We start from the raw sequence: 24,666 nt of genomic DNA, 5'->3' as shown, positions 1-24,666 counted from the left end.
CTAGAAATGAATATAATATTGAAAACTCAAAATCGTATTCGATTTATCTCACCAAAATCAAATATGATTTAGAAAAGAATCCTAAAAGTTTTTATAAATTTGTGAACTCTAAACGTAAAGTTCAAACGTTTCCCAGTTGCATGAGATATGGTTGTAGAGAATCTTCTGATAGTGTAGACATCTCAAATATGTTTGCTGATTTCTTTGAATCATCTTATTCCTCTATAGGATTTAATGGTCAATATAACTTTTCTATTGAAACATTTAATAATTTTCCCTGTATCACTTTAACTGAGAAAGAGGTTTTAGCGGCTTTAAATACATTACGTATTTCAAATAAACCTGGACCGGATGGGGTTCCCACATCCATTCTTAAATCTTGTGCGAATGAATTTTATTTACCACTTACTAGGATTTTTAACGAATCTTTACGCCAAGGATATTTTCCACTCCAGTGGCGGTCTAGCTATATTATTCCACTTCATAAGTCTGGAAATAGATCTTTGGTTGATAATTATAGATGCATAGCAAAATTAAGCGCCATTCCTAAATTATTGGAACTATTAATATCTCGCAGATTAAAACATTTCATGAAATCAATAATTTCACCTCTTCAACACGGTTTTATTCAAGGAAGATCAACAACCACAAATCTCTTAGAATTGGTTACGCATGTGCATAAGGCATTTAGTAATAAGAATCAAATTGATGTTATTTATACTGACTTTAGTAAAGCCTTCGATACGGTTGTACATAAACTGTTGCTTTACAAACTTAACGTAATGGGGTTTCCTTGCGTTTTCTTAAACTGGATATCCACCTACTTAGAAGGTCGTACACAGAATGTGTTATTTAATAGTTGTTTATCGAAAAATGTTACTGTCTCGTCTGGTGTTCCACAAGGTAGTCACTTAGGACCTCTTCTGTTCGTACTATACCTTAATGATCTCCCTTCTGTTATACGTTTTTCTAAAATGTTGATGTACGCTGACGACGTTAAATTGTTCCATCAAATAAAAACTTCAAGCCATTCACTTCAATTACAATTTGATTTACATTCTTTAGCTAACTGGTGTGGCGTCAATGGAATGTCCTTAAATCTTAAAAAATGTAAAAAGCTTTCACTATTTAGGACTCAACATATCTGCACTGAATACCATGTTGGTTCATACAAATTAGAAAATGTTTTGTCATTCGTTGATCTTGGTGTAATATTGGATAATAAACTAAGATTTCATCTTCATATTGATTCCTGTGTTAATAAAGCCAAGTCATTATTGGGATTTATTAAGCGATGGTCCAAAGAATTTCAGGATCCTTACGTCACCAAACGTCTATTCGTTAGCTTGGTTCGTCCGGTCTTAGAATACGGCTGTATTATATGGAGTCCTTCTTATAAGTGTTATTCAGATAAAATTGAATCTGTTCAAAGTCAATTCCTTTTGTTTGCTCTCCGCGGCTTAAATTGGAATACATCTGTACCGCTCCCCCCTTATGAAAGTCGTCTTATGTTAATTGACCTGCCTACACTCGAGAGAAGACGTTTCATGTTGAAATCAATGTTTATTATAAAACTGACTCGTGGATTAATTGATTCTCCATTTTTATTAGGCGAAATAAATTTTAATTTCCCGTCTCGTTTAACTCGTAATTTTATCCCAATAAATTTGCCACTCGTTAGAACCAATTATGAAGCTAATAATCCCATGAGAGCTTTATGTGAATCCTTTAATAATATATATAATAGTATATCGTTTACTGACCCTTTAAACTTGATAAAAAATGCTATTATGCGTATGTAGTGAGTGTCAGACACGTATGCATGATTTGTGATTTAGTACTTCTTCATCTAACCTTATTATAATTAGTTTTAGTGTATTAATACTTGTTTACTTTTACTGTATGCCGGCTGATTTAATATGTAGCCGGTCATCCCATCATTCTACTAACCCTCCATAGTCCGGTCTATGGGGTGTACGCGTTCCCTACGATATAGGGAGGTGGCCCCCTCGGTCGGGTGGGGCGGGAAAGAGTGGCGTGGGACCGAACGAAAAAAAAAAAAAAAAAAAAAAAAAAAAAAAAAAAATAATAATAATAATAATAATAATAATAATAATAATAATAATAATAATAGTAATAATAATAATAATAATAATAATAATAATAATAATCGAAGAAAATATAACGGCAACAGATGGAATAACCTCCGAACCAACAGCAAATGAACCACTCAATAACATAACCACAAAAACAATAGTAATTTTCAATGAAGCAAAAATCAAATTCGCTGATACCAATCCCGGAAATAGACCGTTCATCCCGAAACCAAAACCATCCAAAACGCTACATAAAGTCACATCAATAATAAACAATGTAATCCTACGACAAGAAATGTCGCACGACATAAACTACAACCTTCTAAACGATTTAATCTAATCTACCAACACCCATAACAGAAAACACTCAACATAATCAACCCGAAATAGAACCAAAAATCGAGTACCCAAACGAGACGATCATCGGCGTGATATAGGCATCATCACAAGCTAAATAAACGAAAGGACAGGAAGACGATGTAAGAATAAAATAAACAATATTAAACGGAATTACACATCATACCCAATTCGAACCACCAAACAATTCGATACACAATAAAACAAAAACTTGCAAAATACACAAACGGACTGAGAACATACATGAAAAGCCACCATAGAGCGACACAAAATAAACAATTCCAAATAAAACAGAAACGATTTTACAACTCTCCAGATGAACCTCCAATAAATAATAACCAAATAAATCCAGATATCGACGAAATTGAAAGCTTCTGGAAATCAATATGGAGCCATGAAGAAAGGCATAACCCACACCCCACGTGGATAAGTACAATAATCGAGGAAGCCACACAAAAACCCATAATGTGCAACCATACCATCACGGAGACAATATTCCACAAAGTTATACAGAAACTACAAACAGCCGGGACCAGATAAAATACACAACTTCTACTACAAATACCTAACCACGCTACACCCACACATCATAAAAGTATTTAACAACATGATAACGCACCCTGAAATCATCCCAGCAAATATGTGTACAGGTATAACATACCTAAAACCAAAAATTCAAAACCCGGAATCGCCTGCCCAATACAGGCCCATCACATGTCTCAATACTGCATACAAGATATTTACAGTTTGAATCAGTCTACAAATATTCAATCACTGCGAATCGCATAACGTAATGGCCGAGGAGCAAAAAGGATGCAGACAAGGAACTAAAGGATGCAATAATAGATAGCACAATAACGAGGCAAGCCATAAGGAATCACAAGAACCTCTACGCCGCATTTATAGATTACCAAAAAGCCTTCGACTCAGTTCCACACTCCTGGCTACTCGAAACTTTATCCATCTACAAAATAAATTCTCTTACAATAGAATGTATACGTCAACTAATGAAAAATTGGAAAACTAGTCTCCATCTACACAATGGAAACGAAAACATCACCTCAAATGAAATCAAAATATTAAGAGGAATCTACCAGGGCGACTCCCTAAGTCCACTTCTATTTTGTAGTTCACTGAACCCACTCTCTACACTCCTTAATCAAAACCAATATGGCTATAAACTTAGACAGACCGATGCATACAAAATATCACACTGTTTCTACATGTACGATCTGAAGATATATGCAGGCACTAAGCCGCACCAAAATTGCTTACTTCAAATTGTGGAAACATTCTCCAAAGACGTAAAGATGTCATTCGGTATCAAGAAATGCAGAACGCAAAACATTACAAAGGGAAAATATAACTCAGGAAATGTTTTCAGTACGGCTGAAGGAGAACAAATAACCCCGCACCTAAGAAATGAGCACTATAAATACACAGGTATCAAACAAAATATAACAATAGATCACAACGCACACAAAAACACAATAAAGAACGAGTTCACAGACCGGTTACACAAAATCTGCAAAACAAAACTTAACGCCACTACTAACATACACGTTCGGTATTATATCCTGGTGCATTCGTTGGCAACCCTGTTGTGATAGTTATCAAAATTTTTTGTGCTCCCTGCTTTTTTTAATAAATTTAGATTTTACTTAGTAAATTGTGTTTTTGTGTGATCAGAAATTATTTAATTATTTTTATAACTGTGTTCACTATTTGCTGTGCTTATTGGTGCATTGAATGTTAACCTTTTTAACCTGATTGTGCTAAAACAATTTTTCTGTGCTTCATAATAATTGTAATCTTCTTTTCGTGCTTTATTTTCTATTCATTTATTGTTATAACATTTCGTTAGTCCAAGTTACATTTATACAAGGTAGAAGTGACAATCAGCTGTACTTTTTTTACTTTTTTTGTAAATTTAGTTTTCAAAATGTAATAGGGTCTACTCATGAAATTTGAAACTTCGAAATTTGCTGCCTTAAAATATGTACTGTTTTTCTTCCTAAACGTGTAATAAAAATGACGTACGACAGTTCTGAATGCTTTATATTTACATTGTCATTCAAATTTGTTCTATTTTGGAGGATTTTCAAAATGTATTTATGTTTTTCCTGAGAAAATTTTTGGAACGACCCTATTATTCAATATTTTCTTTGACAATTAATTTTCAGTACCAACAATGTTGTTTTTGTAAATTTGTTAGTTGTTGTAATTCATGCACATACCTTCTATAAATGTACCTTGGGTTTTGTTTTGTTTTTCTATACAGAGTTACCAACTTTGCTTCTTTTTATTTAACATAAGGAAAGTCGAATTCCCAGTTACCGTAGTAAGAAATCTTTAAAGAATTTAAAAATAATATTCTAAGATGGCTTGTCCCTACGAAATATGTAATATTAAGGATGATAATGAATTGTGTGTTAGCTGCTGGTTTTGCCTTGACCAATGGCACGTTAAGTGTGCTCGTATTAGTGCAAAAGTGGTAGATACAATTAATCAAAATGTTGGTGTTCGTTGGTGTTGTGTAAATTGTAGAAAACTTTCTGCAGATTTCTATAATTTTGTAAAAGACTTGCAAAATGAATTAAAATCAATAAAAGAGGAATTTATTTCGGTATCATCGCGTTTTGAAAGCTTTTCTAATTTATTTTATAAATATCGTGATTTGGATGATTTTGTATCGTCGCCGTTCGGATCTGGGCAGAAACGTAAGAGAGCAGCGAAAAAGGCACCTAATAAATCTGTGCCTATTCGAAAAGCGCTCTTACATGCTGGGAATACTAGATCACAATCGGTTTCAACACCAGACAAAATTGAGGCTGTGTGTGATCAGTCATATGCTGGTATTGCGGCACAGCCGGCTTTGGAGGTTGACAAAGGTTCGGTTGCTGGGGTTGTGCCTCTTGAATCAATGAGTAATGGTAGCGTAGCCCTGAAAAATGCTTCACAGCCTTCTCAGAGTATTCAGGAGCTACAGGTTCCTACAACTGTTGCTGCTTCAGGAGCTGGTTCTGCAACAAATGGCAAACCCTCGTCTGACCAAAGACCATTATCAATGACTCCAGTCATGAAAGCGGTCTTTTTGTCTAGGTTTCTACCGAAAACAACGGCTGATGATATAAATTACTATATCAAATCAAAGATTGAAGGTGACTATTTTCTACGAGTTTTTAAGCTTCGATCGTCATTTTCTATAAATAGATCGTCTTTTAAAATCGTGGTAAATGAGAATACTTTCAATCAATTGATGTTGAAGGAATTTTGGCCTGCTAAGGCGTTCATAAAAGAATTTGTTGAAAGATCTGACAATTTAGCCCATTTACCTCAGAGACCAGTTTCGGTGTCAAAAAACTAAATAATTTTTTTCTACATGTTATCAGAATGTAAGAGGGTTAAACACAAAATTAACTCTCTTATTTACTGATAGTATTGGATTTGATTATAATATAATTGCATTCTCGGAGACATGGTTAAAACCATCGGTATTAAGTAGTGAAATTTTATGTTCAAATTATCAAATATTTAGAAGGGATCGCATTGATAAAAAAAGGTGGTGGAGTTCTCATTGCAGTTGATTGCAAATATTCCACCAACTTAATTGAAGTAAATTATTCGGACATTGAATTTATTGCCACATCCACTGAATTTCACCATTTTAAGTTATTTGTCACTTGTTCTTATATACCTCCATCATCCCAGCTTGATACTTATAATAAACATATATTAGCAATAAGCTCAATACTTAGAAAAATGAATGATTCTGATAGAATTTTGGTCCTTGGTGATTTTAATATGCCGTCTGTTAAGTGGCTTTCATTCTGAAACATTGACTCCTTTAACATCTGATGCAAATATTAATCAAGATACATTTGATATTGTTAATCGTTTTTGTGACCTCAGTATTCAACAAATCAATAATATTCGAAATAGCTATGATAGAATTCTAGACCTAGCATTTGTAAATTTTACACAATATTTTGAAATAATTAGAATTTTTCCAATTTCTACACCTGAAGATAATCATCACCCTACATTATGCATATCCGTGATCAATAATAATAATACCATTGTAGACAATCAGTCTAATTCTACCAAATCCGTTCTTGATTTTAAAAAAAAAACCGACTTTAGAAAACTCAACTCCATAATTTCTTCTGTTGATTGAACTTCAGTATGCCTCTGTAAGAGTCATGCTGACCTTGAATTTGCATTAGATAGATTTTATAATATCCTAGATCGATTTGTCTCAGAATGTGTCCCAACTGCTAGAATCAAAAACTCAGGTAAATATCCATGGATAACACCTGAACTTTCGTCAATAAAAAATTCCAGAAATAGGCTGTTTCGAAAATATAAAAAAACTGGCTCATCTGTTGACTATGCCAAATACACCATTGCTCGATCAAAATATACTTTGGAGTCCAATAGATTGTATAATAATTACCTCAACAAGATCAAGGATAGTTTTAAATCAAATCCAAAATCCTTCTATGAATTTGTTAACTTGAAAAGAAAAGTTTCTTCTAAACCTACTATCTTGAAATTCAATGATCATGAGTGTGTAAAAGACTCTGATATCGCTGAAGGTTTTAAAAATTTTTTTGCTACAACATATTCAAATGCAGTTTATCAATTTAAAGATACATATCCTTACAAGATAGATAAGATAGACCAAATTTGTATGCTTTATTTAAAAACTCAAGACGTTTCCAGAAGTCTACGAGCTTTAAAGTCAATTAAAAGTCCAGGCCCTAATGGGATTCCCAGTATAATTCATAAGTTCTGTTCGTCTACATTATCAAATCCGTTAACACAATTATTTAATTATTCCCTGAAATTTAGTCACTTTCCTGCTTTATGGAAATCATCTTATATTATACCTTTACATAAATCTGGCAGTCTATCAAATGCTTCGAATTATAGAGGAATTGCAAAATTAAGCGCTATTCCTAAATTGTTTGAAAAATTAGTCACGGAAGTAATTTCAAACAAAATTCAGTCCTTATCAGCATGGTTTTCGTAGTGGTCTCTCAACAATAACAAATCTTATTCAATTTACATCTATTGTAATAAAAGGATTTGTTCGACGTTACCAAACTGATACAATCTATACAGATTTTAGCAAAACTTTTGACAGAATTCAATGAAAACTTAGTCAAGTGGATAGCATCTTACTTGCACAATAGATCGCAAGTAGTTCTGTTTGACGGATGTCGATCAACATCGATTGTAGTTCAGTCGGGTGTTCCTCAGGGAAGTCACCTTGGGCCGGTTCTCTTTCTTTTGTTCATAAACGATTTACCAAGTTCAATAATGCACTTAAAATTGCTAATGTATGCCGATGATGTTAAGTTGTTCATTACCCATGATTCTGTGAAGGAAGTTGATTTACTTCAAATTGATTTAAATAACCTTTTTCAGTGGTGTAAGGTAAATTGTATGGATTTAAATTTCAATAAATGTAAACATATGTGTTTTTCATTAATAAAGCAATTCATTATTAATGATTTTGTTTTATCTTCTGTAGAATCGTTTGTTGATCTTGGCATTTTAATGGATCAAAAATTAAATTTTAATAATCATGTAATTTCTATGGTAAATACAGCCTATGGTGTCTTAGGATTTATAAAAAGATGGGCCAAAGAGTTTTCTGATCCATATATAACAAAGCAATTATTCACTTCCCTTGTCAGACCTATATTAGAATACGGGTCTGTCATATGGGATCCGCAATATGCTTTTTACTCTGATAAAATCGAATCAGTGCAAAAACAATTTCTACTTTTTGCATTGAGGGGATTACATTGGAGTAGTAATTTTGAACTGCCTTCATACTCTAGCAGGTTAAAATTAATTCGACTGCCTACATTAAAAAGTAGACGCATTATGTTAAATACTATGTTTGTGTTAAAAATATTGAATGGTAGTGTGTCGTGTGATTTCTTAATATCCTCTAGATCTACTAGATATTATCAATTCTTATATATAGATTTTCACCGTACCAATTATTCTATGGGATAACCCCTTAGCAAAATGTGTATTGATTTTAATTCCATGTACTATAATGTAGACTTTTGCACGAGTTTGGAAGTTATAAAATCTAATATAATCTTATTTTTAAATAATTTGTAGTTGTATGATTTATAAAACTGGCTGATGAAGTAGATTCTGTAGCTGGTTTTCGAATTTCCTTCCTATATCCTATCATGGTGCGGATCATGGTGTGTACGCGATCCCTACGAAAAGGGAGGTCGCCCCCTCGGTCGGCAGGGGTGGTAAAGAGAGGCGTGGGAACGTTCGAAAAAAAAAACACCGACCTAACTGATCTGGACAGAACAGTCAGGAAAACCCTATCAAAATACAAGCACCACCACCCCAGAGCTTGTATGGAAAGGTTAACAATACCAAGAAAAATGGGAGGCAGGGGACTGTTACATATCCAATCCCTACACAATAAGCAAATCCAGAGCCTTATTAAATACTTCCACGCGAAGGCAGCAACATCAACACTTTATAATGCCATTGCTAACGCGGATGATAATCTTACACCTTTAAATCTTAAAAACAACACCCCTGCAAGCATAACACGTGCGCCATCAGCAATAGAGAGTTGGAAATCAAAACCACTCCACGGAAAATACCCCAATCAATTATACCAACCACACATAGATACAGACAATACAACAAACTGGCTAAAATACAGCAACATATTGTCCGAAACAGAGGGATTCATGATAGCCATAAAAGATGGTGTAATACCCACTAAAAATTATCGAAAATACATTCTGCATGACAGCAATATAACAGACGACAAGTGCAGAAGATGCGGAGAATCCCAGGAAACAACAGCACACCTACTAAATAGTTGTAAAGCATTAATACATAGCCACTACACAACAAGACACAACAACATGGGGAAAATAATATACATAAATATAATCAAAGCACTACAAATCAATGAAAGTACCACATATTACTATAAATACCATCCAAAACCAGTGTTAGATACAGAAAATTACACCATATACTGTGATCGATCTATCCTGGGCAACAATAATAGACTTCGCAGTCCCACTAGAAAACAACATTGTATACAAGTTATCAGGAAACAAATATGATATTAAATATGTAGTTAAAAATATAAATTAATATTATTAATAAATTTGAATAGTTGCAATAAGGTGCTGACATAACTGTTAACGCCCTGATTGCGACAATAAGAATATTAAGTAGGGCAATAAGGTGCTGACTTTGTGTCAATGCCCAAATTGCCACAATATGCTTATTATACAATTTGGTGGTGGCTAGCTATACTTTTAGTTTTAGTTCAATTACATTTATACCTTTAATGGGAGCGGTTAGCTCGTACTAATAATAAAGTAATTCAGAAATCAATAACAACGTTGTGTTATTATTATGCATTGACCAAAAGGCCAATGTGATGAAATAAAGATCTTAAATAAATAATTGGCGCCCAACAAAGTAAGATCATCCACGCCCAACTATAACAACACCATCATCTACATTTGGATCAACAAGCAACTGGAGATTTAGTTTATATTTGTAAATATTAAATTAATCAAAAATAAAGACATGTAAGTAGACTTTTTGATAAAACATAGACTTCAAAATTTTATGCACTTTTTGAGAAAAAAAAGAATTAAAAAAATAATGTGAAAATGTGTTTTAGAAAATGTGACAAGAATTTAACAATTCAGTGTAAGTGATATCGTAACATGTAACTAAAAATAGTTTTTTCGGCTAAATTTTTCTTTCGTGAAAGTTTCATCGTGAAGTGCTCGTCCATAATAGACATGGATATAATCGAGCTACAGAAGGTGATAGAAGCGGCGGTGAAAAATGCCGTCCGCGAACGAACGGAGCGATTAGAGAAACAATTCCAACTTCAATTTGACGATATAACATCAAGATTTGACCACATTTATGCCAATAGATACTCCTTAGGTACGGAAGAGGATAGACGGAAAATTGACGATAGTTCTTCATGTAAAAACATGAATGTTTTTTCGGAAAAATGTTCGAATTCTAACGAAGCGAAAATGGTCAACTCTTCAGTTAAAATTGGTTACGGGACACCCGATGAACAAATAGAATTCCCTAATAAATTAAAGGAAACAATTAAAAAATTTTGAACTAAATAAACCCAAGGAATTACTGACCCCTAACGAGGCAGTAACCTTAAACAGTTTAGTTCCAATAAATACCAATAATTCAAGTTCAGTTCAGATAATTGAACAATCAAAAAGCCGTAATAAAATCTAAGGTATATTCGACCTCTAACGAGGCTATAACCTTAAACACTTTAGCTCCGATAATTAATCACACGTTACAAAAAGTGTCGAGCACTTATAAACAATTGGATATAAATAAACCGAAAGAATTTTTGACCTCAAACGAGGCAATAATCGAAAAGTCTTTGGTCTGCTTAAAGTCTGATAATAAAATTATACCTATTAAAGTTAAATCTCAATTTAAAAATATCCCCTATTTTTGGAGGACAAACAAAAAGAAAATAACAGTAGCGACAAGTTAATTGAAAATTTAAATGAAATAAATGAAGTTTCCATTATGGATTACAAGAAAGATTTTAGAAATTATAATAAAATGTATCTTCATGACTATATCAAAGTCAGATTAAGTCAATTTAAAAGTGAATTTAAAATAAAAAAAATGAAATACTTCAGCCAAAAGAAGTAACACAGTCTGATAAAAATGACAAGAGGGTTAAATATATTAATAAAAATTTTGTAAGAAAGAATTCACACAAAATTATAACACATGGTTTGCTCTTAGAAAAGAAGAGTCGATATAAAGTACTACATCGTTTGCTAATAAACAATAAAAACCCGTTAAGCAGATGTAATACACACAGGCAAAATAGAATGTTTGACAAAGGCAAAAAAGCCTACTATCCATATTTCATACTTATTGCTCATTTTATTAATTTTTTTTTGCAATCTTTTATCTTATTTAATCTTATTTGTATTTAATCCAATTTAGTTGATTTTTAAGTTTGTTTTCTTAAAAAATATTAATTTATCCATCTAATATTTCGCATTATTAGTAATATTCATTAATCTCATATTTTGCCCTTAGTAATCTATTAGAGTCCTCGTTTCTTAAAATTTCGAAAGTAGTAAATACAAGCAAAGCATCAAGTGAGCTCCTTTATAAGATTTTTTATGAGTATTTTAGAAAAATGCGAAAAATTAATAAGTTCCAAGGTTTTTCCACAAAATTGGTTTATAGATATGATTAAGTGTTTATTTCAACACCAAATGATACATTTGTTCATACAAATTTTCTAAAAACGATTTAAAATATCATACAATCCCATTTTTAGCATATTATTCAGCAGACAGGTTGAAGTTTTATAAGACAACCGAAGAAAAAATTGCAAACTGACGACAGCTTTAGCAAACCGTTCTATTTAAGCCATGATTCCATGATTCGTCCTAGCAATTATATTACTATCTGTCCTAACTCTAGCTTCTACCTAACATTGGCATATTAATCTTTAGAAACTCAATACTACCTCTTAGTTGAGAATAACTTATTTATTTTCCAATTTTTTATTCAAATGATTACATGATTTTCCGCACTTTAAGAAAGGGATTGTTCTTTCTTAGCCAAAGTAAAAAAATCATTGGTGCACTCAGATTTTTTCTCTAAATGTTTGTTCTTTTTAATTTTCCTTTCTTCGGACATTGTTTTATGGAAGAAAAAATGTTTAACGATCTTAGAAGTTTGATTAAAGGACACTCTTGATCTGTTAAAAATTTGTTTTTAACATAATTGAATTTTATTAAATGAATTTATTAGCAAAGATCTCACTTTACCATTAATTAGAAATTTCTTAAATCCTTCTCTGGATTAAATTCAAGTTGAATTAACAAACGAACCTCCACCAAAATTCAAAATTTACCCTAATTTCTTTACTACAATAAATATACGCAATTTGTCCAATTGCTTAGTCCATCATTAAGATTGGCAGAATAATAGTAAATCAAATGCAAACAAACGATCCAAGGCAAATGTTGGTCTATTAATAGAGCAATTTCTAGTATCATTAAAACAAAACACATATTACCATCAGATATCTTCTACAAGAAACCTCTCAGAGCTGCGAAGGTAGAAGGTAGAATTTAAACTATAGGCATTTGTAAACAAAACAAAGGAACTGTCAATAAAATATTTTAATTAAAAAATGTAACATTTGATTAAATATAATTTTCATTTTTAACGTTTCTATGTCATTTCACTATTAACTCGCAGAAAATATAACTCTTTCAAAATACTCGAAATCGCTAAGAATTAATTGACGCTTTTCAAACCCTTGTTTTGCAAATCAAAATTCACACGTACCCAGCAAAAAGTTTGCCTCCAAAGAGGCAGTTAAATGATATGTACAAGTGATCTGGAAGTGCATCAAATTATGCATTTTCACTCATGATTTTTACAAGAGCGTGACTACTGAAAGAGGCACTCCATTGCACTGCATTTTAACTGACCCGTTGGCACTGCATTTTAACTGACCCTCTGGCACTGCATTTTAACAGACCCCTTGTCACTGCAATTTAACTGACCCTTTGGCATTGCATTTTAACTAACCCTTTGGAGTAGAATAGGATGCAGTCCAAAGCACGTGTTTTTGTGCAAACCATTACAAAATATCCCAGAACAAATAAAATGCATTTATTATTTGTGGAGAACAAAAATATTAAGAACTTTATTACATTAACACAAATTATGAAAATTCTCCATTGAATTCAATCGCAAACATGCGTGTTTCCTCCACTCTCTATTTAATCCAAGCTGAATTGTTTATGCTTCATCTGCTATTTGGGTTTGATATTGTCTCCAACAGCACTCCATTGGGAAATTTTCTTCTCGTGAGTTACCGGAAAAATGTTCACAAATTAAATATTTTGTAGTTTGTATTAACAATTTTTTGGAAATTTTAACACGCTTATTTCTTTTTATAAAATGTATGCCGCTGCCTGTAGAGATGTATACACTGATTTATGAACGTGTAGGGATCTCTAACAACTGCTAATAAAATGTAGCGAACGGAGTGCCATTTTCACGACTCCGTTTGGACTGCATCCGGATGCTGTTAAATTGTGAGGAATTGGAGTGCCTTTTTCACGACTCCGTTGAACTGCATCCGGATGTTGTTAAAATGTGACAATTGGATGTGATTCTTTGGATTGCATCCAAATGCGGTTAAAATGTGAGGACTGGAGTGCCTTTTTCACGACTCCGTTTGAACTGCATCAAAACATGCCGTGAAAGAACTAGTCCACATTGCACTACTTACAATTTATTTTGCTGGGTACATATGCATATTAGGGCTTTATTTTTTCAAATTCAACAAAATACCGCACATATTAACAAGGTTTTCGCATTGTATCCACTTAGGTATTGTTTGTTCTGAGTTGAGTCTATTGCAAACTTTACCTTATTTCATGAGCATTAGGCAACTTTAAAGTTGGTGTCAACTTTTTATTAATTAAATTTATTAATTTGGATTACATTTATGTTTAAAATATGATTTACATATCGCAATTTCGCTCACCGCTACCTTAACTTGACAGACTAGGTATTTCCTAAATCGGATGTACATGAATTTTAGAGAAAAATCGGTCACTAAAGATGTTCAGTAGATCGACATGTTTGTTATTGTAATGAATACACAAAAGCTCTTAAATTTTGCATGTGAGAAAAAAGGGCATAATAATGTTTAGACAATCTTGGACATTACTTTAGCCATAGCTAAAACCCTTAGAACTGATTGTCGCATTCTCTGAAAACTCTATCATGGATATGAGTGAATTCATCCTCCGTGGGAAATGATTTTAATGGTATTTTAACCTCATCGAAAATAGAAATAAAAGCACAAAATTTCGTTTTGAAATGGACACTTATATTACAGCACAGGTCAGCAATCTGAGTTTTTACTTATATAAATACTCCATGACTAGTATCTTAATAATAATTCGAACAATTTTTCGACGATTTTTTAGAAGGGGAGTGGCCCGAAAGGTCAATTTGCGATAGATTTATTTGCTTTCTTTCCTTTTATTGCATTGTCCAAGCTGTATTTTTGTTTCTGTTTAATACATCAATATTACAATAGCATTGCCGTTAGGTCCACAAAGATAATTCAAGAGATCAATTTCTTTTTTATATGCCGGTTAAAAAATCAATAGCGAAATGGGACGGAAAGGCAAATGAAACCAACTCATAGGCAAATCTTGGATATAAGTAATAATAGTGACCAAAATTGCACAGTTTCGCTCAAATTCTGAATTTTAAGATTATTGTCACACTAGCTAAATATAACGTTAAAAACTCCCCAAATTTAGGGAATAATAAATTGAAGTCTATTTATTGAAAGGTTTATAATTTTGCAATTTAATTAAAATTATTAGTTAATGTAAAATTATTAATTAATGTGAATTTATAATAACCATTTAGAATAAGTTATGTAGTGCATGTATTATTTATAATATATGTAGCTCACCTGCGATCGGATTGAATAATAAATCACCAAACAAACAGCAACCACGATGATCGAGCGACGACGATCTAAACGCGCGACTAAATAATGGTCAAGATATATTTACCAGGTTACATAAAGAGCACAACAACAACCCAACTTTGGCCGAAAATTCTTCAAAATATCAAAATGTTTGTTTAAGTTTTCAGACAGACAGTTTTGACAGATTGAAACCAACCACCAAGCTATTTTACGCCACTTTATTATTCCATCATGCGCACTACTAAGTACCGATAGTGTCACCATAAGACATGTTTTCACCCACACTCCTGGATCCACTCGCTTTCACGAAATCCGAATATCCTAGAGTAGAGTCCAGCTGCCAAGCGGTCATAATATTTCCTGTAAACCATAACGACACCATATTGCAGTTGGAAGAAAATACAGTTGCAGAATGCGACGATAGGGTCATAGCTGTCAACAATTGTGCAAAGGTCAACCAAGCAACATTCTGCAGAGTAATGAGAAGCGATACCTGTGCGCGTGCAATTCATTCAGGAGGTTCTGCCCAATGCCACACACAACCAAGTCACTTAAGACCTATAACCATCGTGGACGAGGGTGTAATTGTAATCAACGACCAATCCGCAAGGGTTAGAACAGATAACAGCCCTGAAATGACCATAAGCGGTACTTATCTCATCACCTTTGAGAACACAGCTACAATAAATGATACCAATTACATAAACCACAATGGAAACCTAATGAAAGCACCAGGAATAGCCTCTTCACCGTTACTGGACATCATTGGCCATAATGATGTTTTAAGCTTGCCGATGTTGCACCGAATGAATGAGCAAAACCTGAAAATCATAAAGGAACTTAGGGATGACGTTGCATCAGATGGCTCCCCAAAAATGTTGCTTGCCGTTGCAATGACAGCAAGTCTATCTTTTAGTGGCGCTATCATCCTTTGCCAATATCTTAAGACAAGACGTGCTTCTAAGAAAATTCAACGAGTTGTTGAAAGCTATGTCGTGGCTGGGACACCCACTTCTTAAAGGGAGAGCAGTTATCAGGAAACAAATATGCTATTAAATATGTAGTTAAAAATATAAATTAATATTATTAATAAATTTGAATAGTTGCAATAAGGTGCTGACATAACTGTTAACGCCCTGATTGCGACAATAAGAATATTAAGTAGGGCAATAAGGTGCTGACTTTGTGTCAATGCCCAAATTGCCACAATATGCTTATTATACAATTTGGTGGTGGCTAGCTATACTTTTAGTTTTAGTTCAATTACATTTATATCTTTAATGGGAGCGGTTAGCTCGTACTAATAATAAAGTAATTCAGAAATCAATAACAACGTTGTGTTATTATTATGCATTGACCAAAAGGCCAATGTGATGAAATAAAGATCTTAAATAAATAATTTACACAATAAACACAAAGAAGCAGAAATACCAACCATTATCATAATACCTGAAGGACATCCAAAATCTACAAGAAATCAAGATTCTACCTGCGGTAATATGTTCACCCGGAACCATACCCAAAGAAACAACAACCAACATAAAAGAGTTAAATCTACAAAGTACTAACAGAAATGCAAAAATCAGTAATATTAAAAGCCACATCAATAATAAGAGAAACGATAGGATAAGTAAAGGATGTCAAACATCTCAAATGAGCGTAACCTTTGGTCAATGACCCGGTGCGTAAATTCCAGCAAAGCTGAGAATGTAGTAACTCAGAAATAATAGTAATAAAGTTAAGAACAATGTCGACCTGCTGGCCAAATATAATTATCGAAGTCAGCTATTTTGGCCAGCAACTTTACACGCGCCGTACTCAAACAACTGACCAAGCTACACGCGCATCCGCTCCAATTTCATCATTCCACTGACATTGCATTTCACACGGCTGCAATTGTATTGATTGGGAGTTCTGTTGGCAGCATGGAATTAACTCAACAATTAGTCTTAGTTACGCAGTCGAATATAATCGTTGATTTGTCTTGTAAAGTAAAGTAATAAATAAATACAAGTGTTAAAGTAATTGAATAAATTAAATAAAAGTGTTAAACTCAGTCTTTTATTAATAGAAACAGGCACCGTGGTTGTGCCTTGATATATTTTTTAACCTTTATCGATCGGAAATCCTTAACTGGCGCCCGGAGCAGGGACTCCACTAAAAAGTGAAAAGTGTAAAAGTGCGGGATCCTTATATTAACGAAAAAATTTCTGCGAATCCTACGGGACTCTCCAGAAACGTTGTTAGTTGTCCTCCTTCACCAAACCGGTATTCCTGGTGATCCATTAACCCAATAAAATCACAGAAGGTTACCGGAGAAAAAGTGAAGCAATCCGGACCCAAGTAGGTTACCGCGAGCATAAAAGCGGATACCCAAAAGGGAATAATACGGACCTTCCGAGAGGATAACAAAGGAATTCCGGTTGATCGCGTCGCGTAACTAAGGCTCAGCAATCTAAAAAATATCCTTAAAAAAGGCAAAAAATCCAAAATACTGGATAAAGAAAAGGGAGAAAAATCCTTAAAAATATTCTAAAAAAGAATACATAAATAAAAGGAAAAAAGTCCTTAAAAATATAAAAAAATACAAAAATTCAAATAAAAAATAAAAAAAAGAAAAAATCAATAAAAGTGTTGGAAGTGAGAGTGAAGTGAACCTTTTTGCCAGCTGTATAAAAAAAACCAAGCAGTATAAGAACAACCGGTGAGTGAATCCTTTTACCAACTTATCATATTAGTGACTATTATGGAGGAGATGAAGACGACACTGACAAGCCTTACGGGGGCTGTCAATCTGCTTTTAGAACAGGTTAGACTAGTGGAAAATAGACTAGGGAAGATTGAAGGAATTAAATAGGAGACAAGATCAGTTAGAAAGTTTAGGCCAGAATGGAACCTTGAATACTGAGGAATTGGTACATACATTAGCAGTTCCTAGAACTGTGGAGGACTTGCAATCGATCTGTAGACTACCAGACAGTGTTAAGGAGTTGCGCATCTTTGATGGTAACCCACTCCAGTATATTTCATGGGTCCACTCTGTGGAGATAGTCCTAAAGGATTTCGAGATTGTGAAAGATAAGCCAATTTACAGGGCTATTATGTAAAGAGTTAGACAAAAGGTGATAGGCGAAGCGGGTAAGGCACTGGTGTCGTACAATATCTTTGATAGTGATTGGAAGGATGTGAAAAAAAATTATCATTCCACTATGCTGATAAGAGGGATGTCCAGACCTTGGAACATCAGCTCAACCAGCTCTCTAACAGATTGTCGAAAGTCGACGAATTCTATTCAAATGTGAATAATCAGTTATCCTTGATTATAAATAAGATAAAAACAGAGTCATACAGTGAAGAGACAATTAGTGCTTTGATAACTACTCACAGAAATAGAGCATTGGATATATTTATACGAGGACTTACCCCGGACAAGCAAGCACAATAACTGGCAATCAAGGAATAATAGTTATGACTACAACCCGAATTATAGCCCAGTGCCTTACCCCAAGAAACAGCAGGTCAAACTTGAGCCTATGGAAGTGGACCGCTCCGTACAGTCTAGAAATATTAACTACATGAATCGGACCAGGCAACCCGAGAAAAGAAATGGATCTGAAATGCATAATACGGACAAACAGGCGCGTCTTTTCCATCGAGGATCTTGATTCTGAGGAGACTAGTAAGGAAGCACAGGCTGACGAAGTGGATGGCGAGTTGGGTGAGCGGAATTTTATGGAGGAAGGTCATCAAGCTTACCTTACATAGAATATGTAGACCACAAGAATAGAATACTACAGTTTTTGATCGACACCGCCCTTAACAAAAATTGCTGTAGCCCAGACTTGTTTGCCGGAAGTATACTCTTAAGTAAACCCCCTGTAGTTAATACGGCGGTCAAGTCGAATTTCTAGGATACATCGCGAGTGGCATAAAACCAGATCCGAAGAAGATACAAGCTATAGAGAACATCTTACCCCCAACTAATCTCAAGGAACTAAAATCGTTTTTAGGGATGACATCATATTATAGACGGTTCGTAAAAGACTACGCAAAGGTGGCAAAACCTTTGACGAACATAACCAGAGGGGAAAATGCACAAGTCAAAGCCAACCAGTCCAGCAAGATTCCTATAGACTTAAAAGATGAGGCACTTCTAGCTTTTCAGAAATTAAAAACTCTTTTAACACCAGCGGCGGTTGTAGCATTTCCAGAGTTTGATAAGACATTCAACCTTACAACGGATGCCTCAAACTATGCTATTGGTGCTGTCCTCTCACAAGGAGAAATTGGCAAGGTAGACCGATTGCTTATATATAATAAAACTGAGGAGGCGTATGCAACAAACGAGAAAGAGATGCTAGCCATCGTATGGGCACTCGATAATCCGGAATTACCTATATGGTGCCAAAAGTATAAAGATATATACTGACCATCAACCTCTTACCTACGCATTGGGTAATAGGAACTTTAACTCCAAGTTAAAACGATGGAAAGCTCGCATAGAAGAGTATAATCACGAGTTGATCTACAAGTCTGGTAGATCAAACTTCGTCGCTGATGCTCTTTCTAGATTATAAACAACTGGTTGACAGTGAGACATCCACGGAAACTGCTAGCGAAGGCGATACGGAATATACAAGAACAGCATCAGAAGGTACAGTAATAATTTCGGAGATCGATAACGAGGACTTTGAATCCACAGGTTCACCGGCCAACAGCGCAGATCAGGATGCTTCCGACCTTATACCCCACATGCAAGTCCCAATTAACGTTTTGCGAAACCAGATAATCATACAAAATGGACAGGAACTCCAATCAAATGAAATACCACACAAGAATTTCATACGTCATTATGTTTCATCTCGTGAATGGAGTCGAGAGACACTACTACAAATATTGAAAGAATTATTGCACCCAGGGATGGTTAATGGTATAAACGTTCCACAGTGTTATTTGTCCATATTACAAAGCCTCTATTTAGAAAATTTTTCAAAATACAGGATCAGGATAGCCCAGAACAAGGTTACTAACATTAGCTTCGAAAACCGACAATACGAAATAATCAAGGAAGAGCACTGTAGAGCCCATAGAAATGCCAAAGAAATTAAGAAACAGATATTAGAGAAATATTATTTTCCTATCATGTTTGCACACATCCGGAAGTTCGTGGCAAATTGTGATATCTGCAAGACTAATAAATATGATAGGAATCCCACAAGACCACAATTTCAAGAAACACCCATTCCGACGATGCCTTGTGAGATTTTGCATATGGATATCGTTGAAATTCAAGGCCAGAAATTTATATCAGTACTTGATAAATTTTCAAAGTTTGCTAAATTATTTCACATAAGTGACAGGTAAGTCCTGACAATTAGAGAAAAACTCGTGAAAATATTACATTTTTTTACCGCTCCAATAATTCTGGTAACGGATAACGAGAGTAGTTTCATTAGCCCAATAATTAGAGATTTTCTAGAAAGATTAGGAATGAAAATATACTTAACTCCATCTCAACGCAGCGAAGTAAATGGCCAGGTTGAGCGATTTCACTCAACGCTTCTTGAAATTTACAGATGTTTAAAGGCAGAAAAGGTGGAACTTAGCGTTCTTGACACTATCCATTCAGTTACAGGAAAAAGGGCCGACTGATATTTTTTAATAGAATAAAGGCATCAGATTTTGATAAATTAATAGAGGCACGTTTAAGTATAAATAGAGATCTTAGGAATCTTATAAAGAGAAATGCAAAAGAACAGAATAAACGCATGAACATGAGACGTTCACCACCGCGAAAATTTAGGAAGGGTGATGTAATTTTTGTCAGATTTAAAAACATAAAAGCTAAGAATAAGCCAGTTAATAGGAAGGAGGTTGTAGAAAAGGATAATAAGGTCACAGTACGAACGGTAAGCGGTAAAAGGATACTCAAGGCACACCTCAAAAATCTAAGAAAACATAAATAAAATACTCCACTTCCTTTCACTGGATTTCCCTAAAAAAGAAAAATTTTATATGCTAAAGGCATGAGAATAAAAAATAAAAAAGAAGAAATTCTTATTATATACTACGAAAAATGTTAAATGTGGACGAGAAAGTCCTTTACGTGTTTACTGCAAATACTTAATATAATTATGAATATGTACTAACAAAAATTATACTAACACAAAAAACGGGCTTTGGCTTCCTACTAACCCCTATTAGCATAACCAACACAATTACTATATTACAGAGATATGCTTTTGCGAGAGGTCTTCATTATCTTGGCAGGCTTTGCCATACGCACTCTGGACGGAGCAAAAATTTATCAGTATGACGTCCCCATAGTAACCATTCGAGTGGGAAACGAGTGGATTATAGATGGAAATTTCAAGTTGGTCCACGTTATAAACCTGCAGGACTATGCCGAAAATTGCGGAGGTACTGGTCAAGAATCGGATGCCACTAACCCAAAAGAAGCATCTCATTGACTATCAACTCGCCCAAATTAAACAAATGCTGGAGGAATTAGGATGTGCTACAAGACAGAAGAGATCTATAGACTGGATCGGATCAGCGTGGAAGTGGGTAGCCGGAAACCCAGATGCAGCGGATTGGACTAATGTGTTAAGAAGCCAAGAAGGCATTGTTAGAAGTAATAACGAACAATACAAAGTCAACGAAAATCTCCTAAATTAACTCCATTAACCAGATTAGCAGCTGCAGAGAAAACGAGCAAATTGGACAGAACACCATGAACCAAATCATCGTCTTGAAAGATGTCTTCAAAGACATAATTAGGGCATGCCAACCGGCAAAAAATGGTATTATCAACACCAATCTTTTGAACAAAGGCGAAGTCGAGGATATCATAAACGAAATCGAAAAGTTGCCATATACGAATGCGGTCGAAGCCATTGAATACGGCACTCCATCAATTTATACAAATGGATCCGTGTTATTGTATGTGCTGTCCATACCAAAATTGAGGAAAGATCTTTATCATCGACTCATCGTTAGAGCCCCCATTGCAGAAGGAAAACAGATTGAACTACTATACGACGAAGTTCTTATTAGTGAAGCCGAAACTTATGGAGTTAATATCCCTTGCCTACAAATCAGTAATGCAAAGGTCTGTCGGCAATCTTCACTGAAAAAATTATCCGAAGAGAGTTGTATACCACGTCTCCTGAAAAGCAGAAACGCCAATTGTCGATACAAATTAACCAATGATCATACTATAGAAATGATCACTACGGACATCCTGTTCCTTACCAACTACAAAGGCACTATAAATCTCCAAGAGCACAACAAAACCCTCAACGGTACTTATCTAATTCAACTCTGCAATGAAAGCATTACTATTGGAGATGAAACCTTTTCCAGTACATTAAGTTCCAATTTGCAACCATTTCCACCAGTCCTAATGAATGTAACTACCGAAAGTTTCGTTTTGGATATTGATCACGTTCATAACATTGGATTGCACAACATTCAAAAACTTCAATACCTTGGGACAAAACTGGACATATCTCTGAGTACTGACATAAAGATCTTAATATTAGCCGGCATCAGCATCGGAATTCTGTGGCATAAAATCACAAAAAAATTGAACCTGCCTACAATCCAGTTATCACAACCTATGAAACCTCCTACACATGTGATTTGCGGGACGCAGATTTTTAAGGATGGAGGAGTTAAGAACAATGTCGACACTGCTGGCCAAATATAATTATCGAAGTCAGCTATTTTGGCCAGCAACTAAATTTCAACTTTACACGCGCCGTACTCAAACAACTGACCAAGCTACGCGCGCATCCGCTCCAATTTCATCATTCCACTGACATTGCTTTTCACACGGTTGCAATTGTATTGATTGGGAGTTCTGTTGGCAGCATGGAATTAACTCAACAATTAGTCTTAGTTACGCAGTGAAATATAATCGTTGATTTGTCTTGTAAAGTAATAAATAAATACAAGTGTTAAAGTAATTGAATAAAAGTGTTAAACTCAGTCTTTTATTAATAAAAACAGGCACCGTGGTTGTGCCTTGATATATTTTTTTAACCTTTATCGATCGGAAATTCTTAAATATAATAATAATAATTATAATAATAATAACAATAATAATAATAATAATAATAATAATAATAATAATAATAATAAAGTTAACTATACTGTATTAATCAATGAAATAATATAACAATCAATGAAACGGACAACCAACAATCGCCATCAACTACATTTCCATCAACAAGTTAGCTCCACTGTATTAGGTGCTGACTCAGGCCATGAGCCTTCAGTCAGCGGTTGATGCAACGGACAACCAACCATCGCCACCAACAACGACGATCAAATATCGCTGACACTGAGCAGACGGCCAAAGCAGCAACTATGAGAAAGCCAACAACCAACGATTCACATGAGGCAGCGAGAAATGGAATATGCCAACTCAACAATGTAGTTAAGGCCTGCGTACATAAGCTGCCTTGCCTGATTGCCTTGCTTCCCTGCTTCATTTCTGACATAATAAAAATAAAAGAATAAAGAGGGCGGAGCAAATTTCGAACTGGGTTGCCCTTTTCTTTTTTATTCTTTTATCAGAAGCAAGCAAGGTAAGCAGGCAAGGCACCTTATGTACGCAAGCCTTTAGAAACTTTAATGATAAAATGATTGTATTTTGTACTGTAGAGTTAGTCTTGTTTGGGGTTTTAAGAATGAAGCTAGCTCATTGAGCAGAATAAAGTTTGTAATGATTTTGAAATAAAGTTATTTTAATTGGTCGGAACGGAATTTATCAAAGAAGGTTATTCAATTGGAAATTCTTGAAAAAAGGGATTTGTTAACTGGCGCCCGAGCTCAAGGACCTTCTGTAAAAAAAAAACATAAAAGGAACTTTATTAAGTGGTGATGTAAAAAATAAAATAAAAGGAACTTTATTAAGTGGTGATGTGAAAAATAAAAAAGTGAAAGGAACTTTATTAAAGGGTGACATCAAGATAAAATAAAAATGGAAGGACATTATTCAATTGGTGATATAAGGAACTTTATTGAGTAAATTGTGATAGAGCAATTGCAAATAACAGATAACGATAAATTGAACAAACACACTTTTAGACATACACACATTTCACCCTCATGCTTAAAAAATATCTTAGGTAAGTGTAATGGAGGTAATACAAACTAAAATAACGGAATTGACGGGAGCCCTGAACACAGTTCTAGGGCAACTCAGAATTCTCGATCAGAGAACGGTGGCCTTGGAACAAAGGCCAACCAACCCCCCAATTATTGAAGAACAAGGTTCTTTCATTGCCCCATTGCGTGCGCCTGAAACAGAGGAGGAATTAAATGAGGTTGGGAAGTTACCCGATTGTGTGAAGGACCTTCAACCATTCGAAGGTGACCCCACACAATATTTATCATGGGTACACAGTGTTGAGACCATTTTGAAAGATTATGAAATAGTACGACAAAAGCCAATCTATAGGGCAATCTTGCAGGCCATACGACGAAAGGTTAGGGGGAGTGCTGATTCCGCCCTCACCTCATACAACATTTTTGATGACAATTGGGCAACGATTAAAAGTTGTCTCTCACTGCATTATGCTGACAAGAGGGACGTAAGAACCCTAGAATATCAGCTAACCAAATTGA

General features: G+C 34.6%; 1 protein-coding gene across 1 annotated transcript; it reads left to right on the top strand.

The window, feature by feature from the left end:
• The first annotated feature begins 4,833 nt into the window (after nt 1-4,833).
• Nucleotides 4,834-5,820, top strand: LOC141386723 (uncharacterized). The gene has a single exon (XM_073955646.1). The coding sequence runs from the start codon at nt 4,834-4,836 to the stop codon at nt 5,818-5,820; it is 987 nt and encodes a 328-aa protein (XP_073811747.1).
• The last annotated feature ends 18,846 nt before the right edge of the window (nt 5,821-24,666 follow it).

The sequence above is a fragment of the Musca autumnalis genome, unplaced genomic scaffold, assembly GCF_047663935.1.
Source record: "Musca autumnalis isolate F117 unplaced genomic scaffold, ASM4766393v1 scaffold_5, whole genome shotgun sequence".
NCBI lineage: Eukaryota > Metazoa > Arthropoda > Insecta > Diptera > Muscidae > Musca > Musca autumnalis.
The sequence above is the reverse complement of the archived record's forward strand: the minus strand, read 5'-3'. Positions and strand labels throughout refer to the sequence as shown.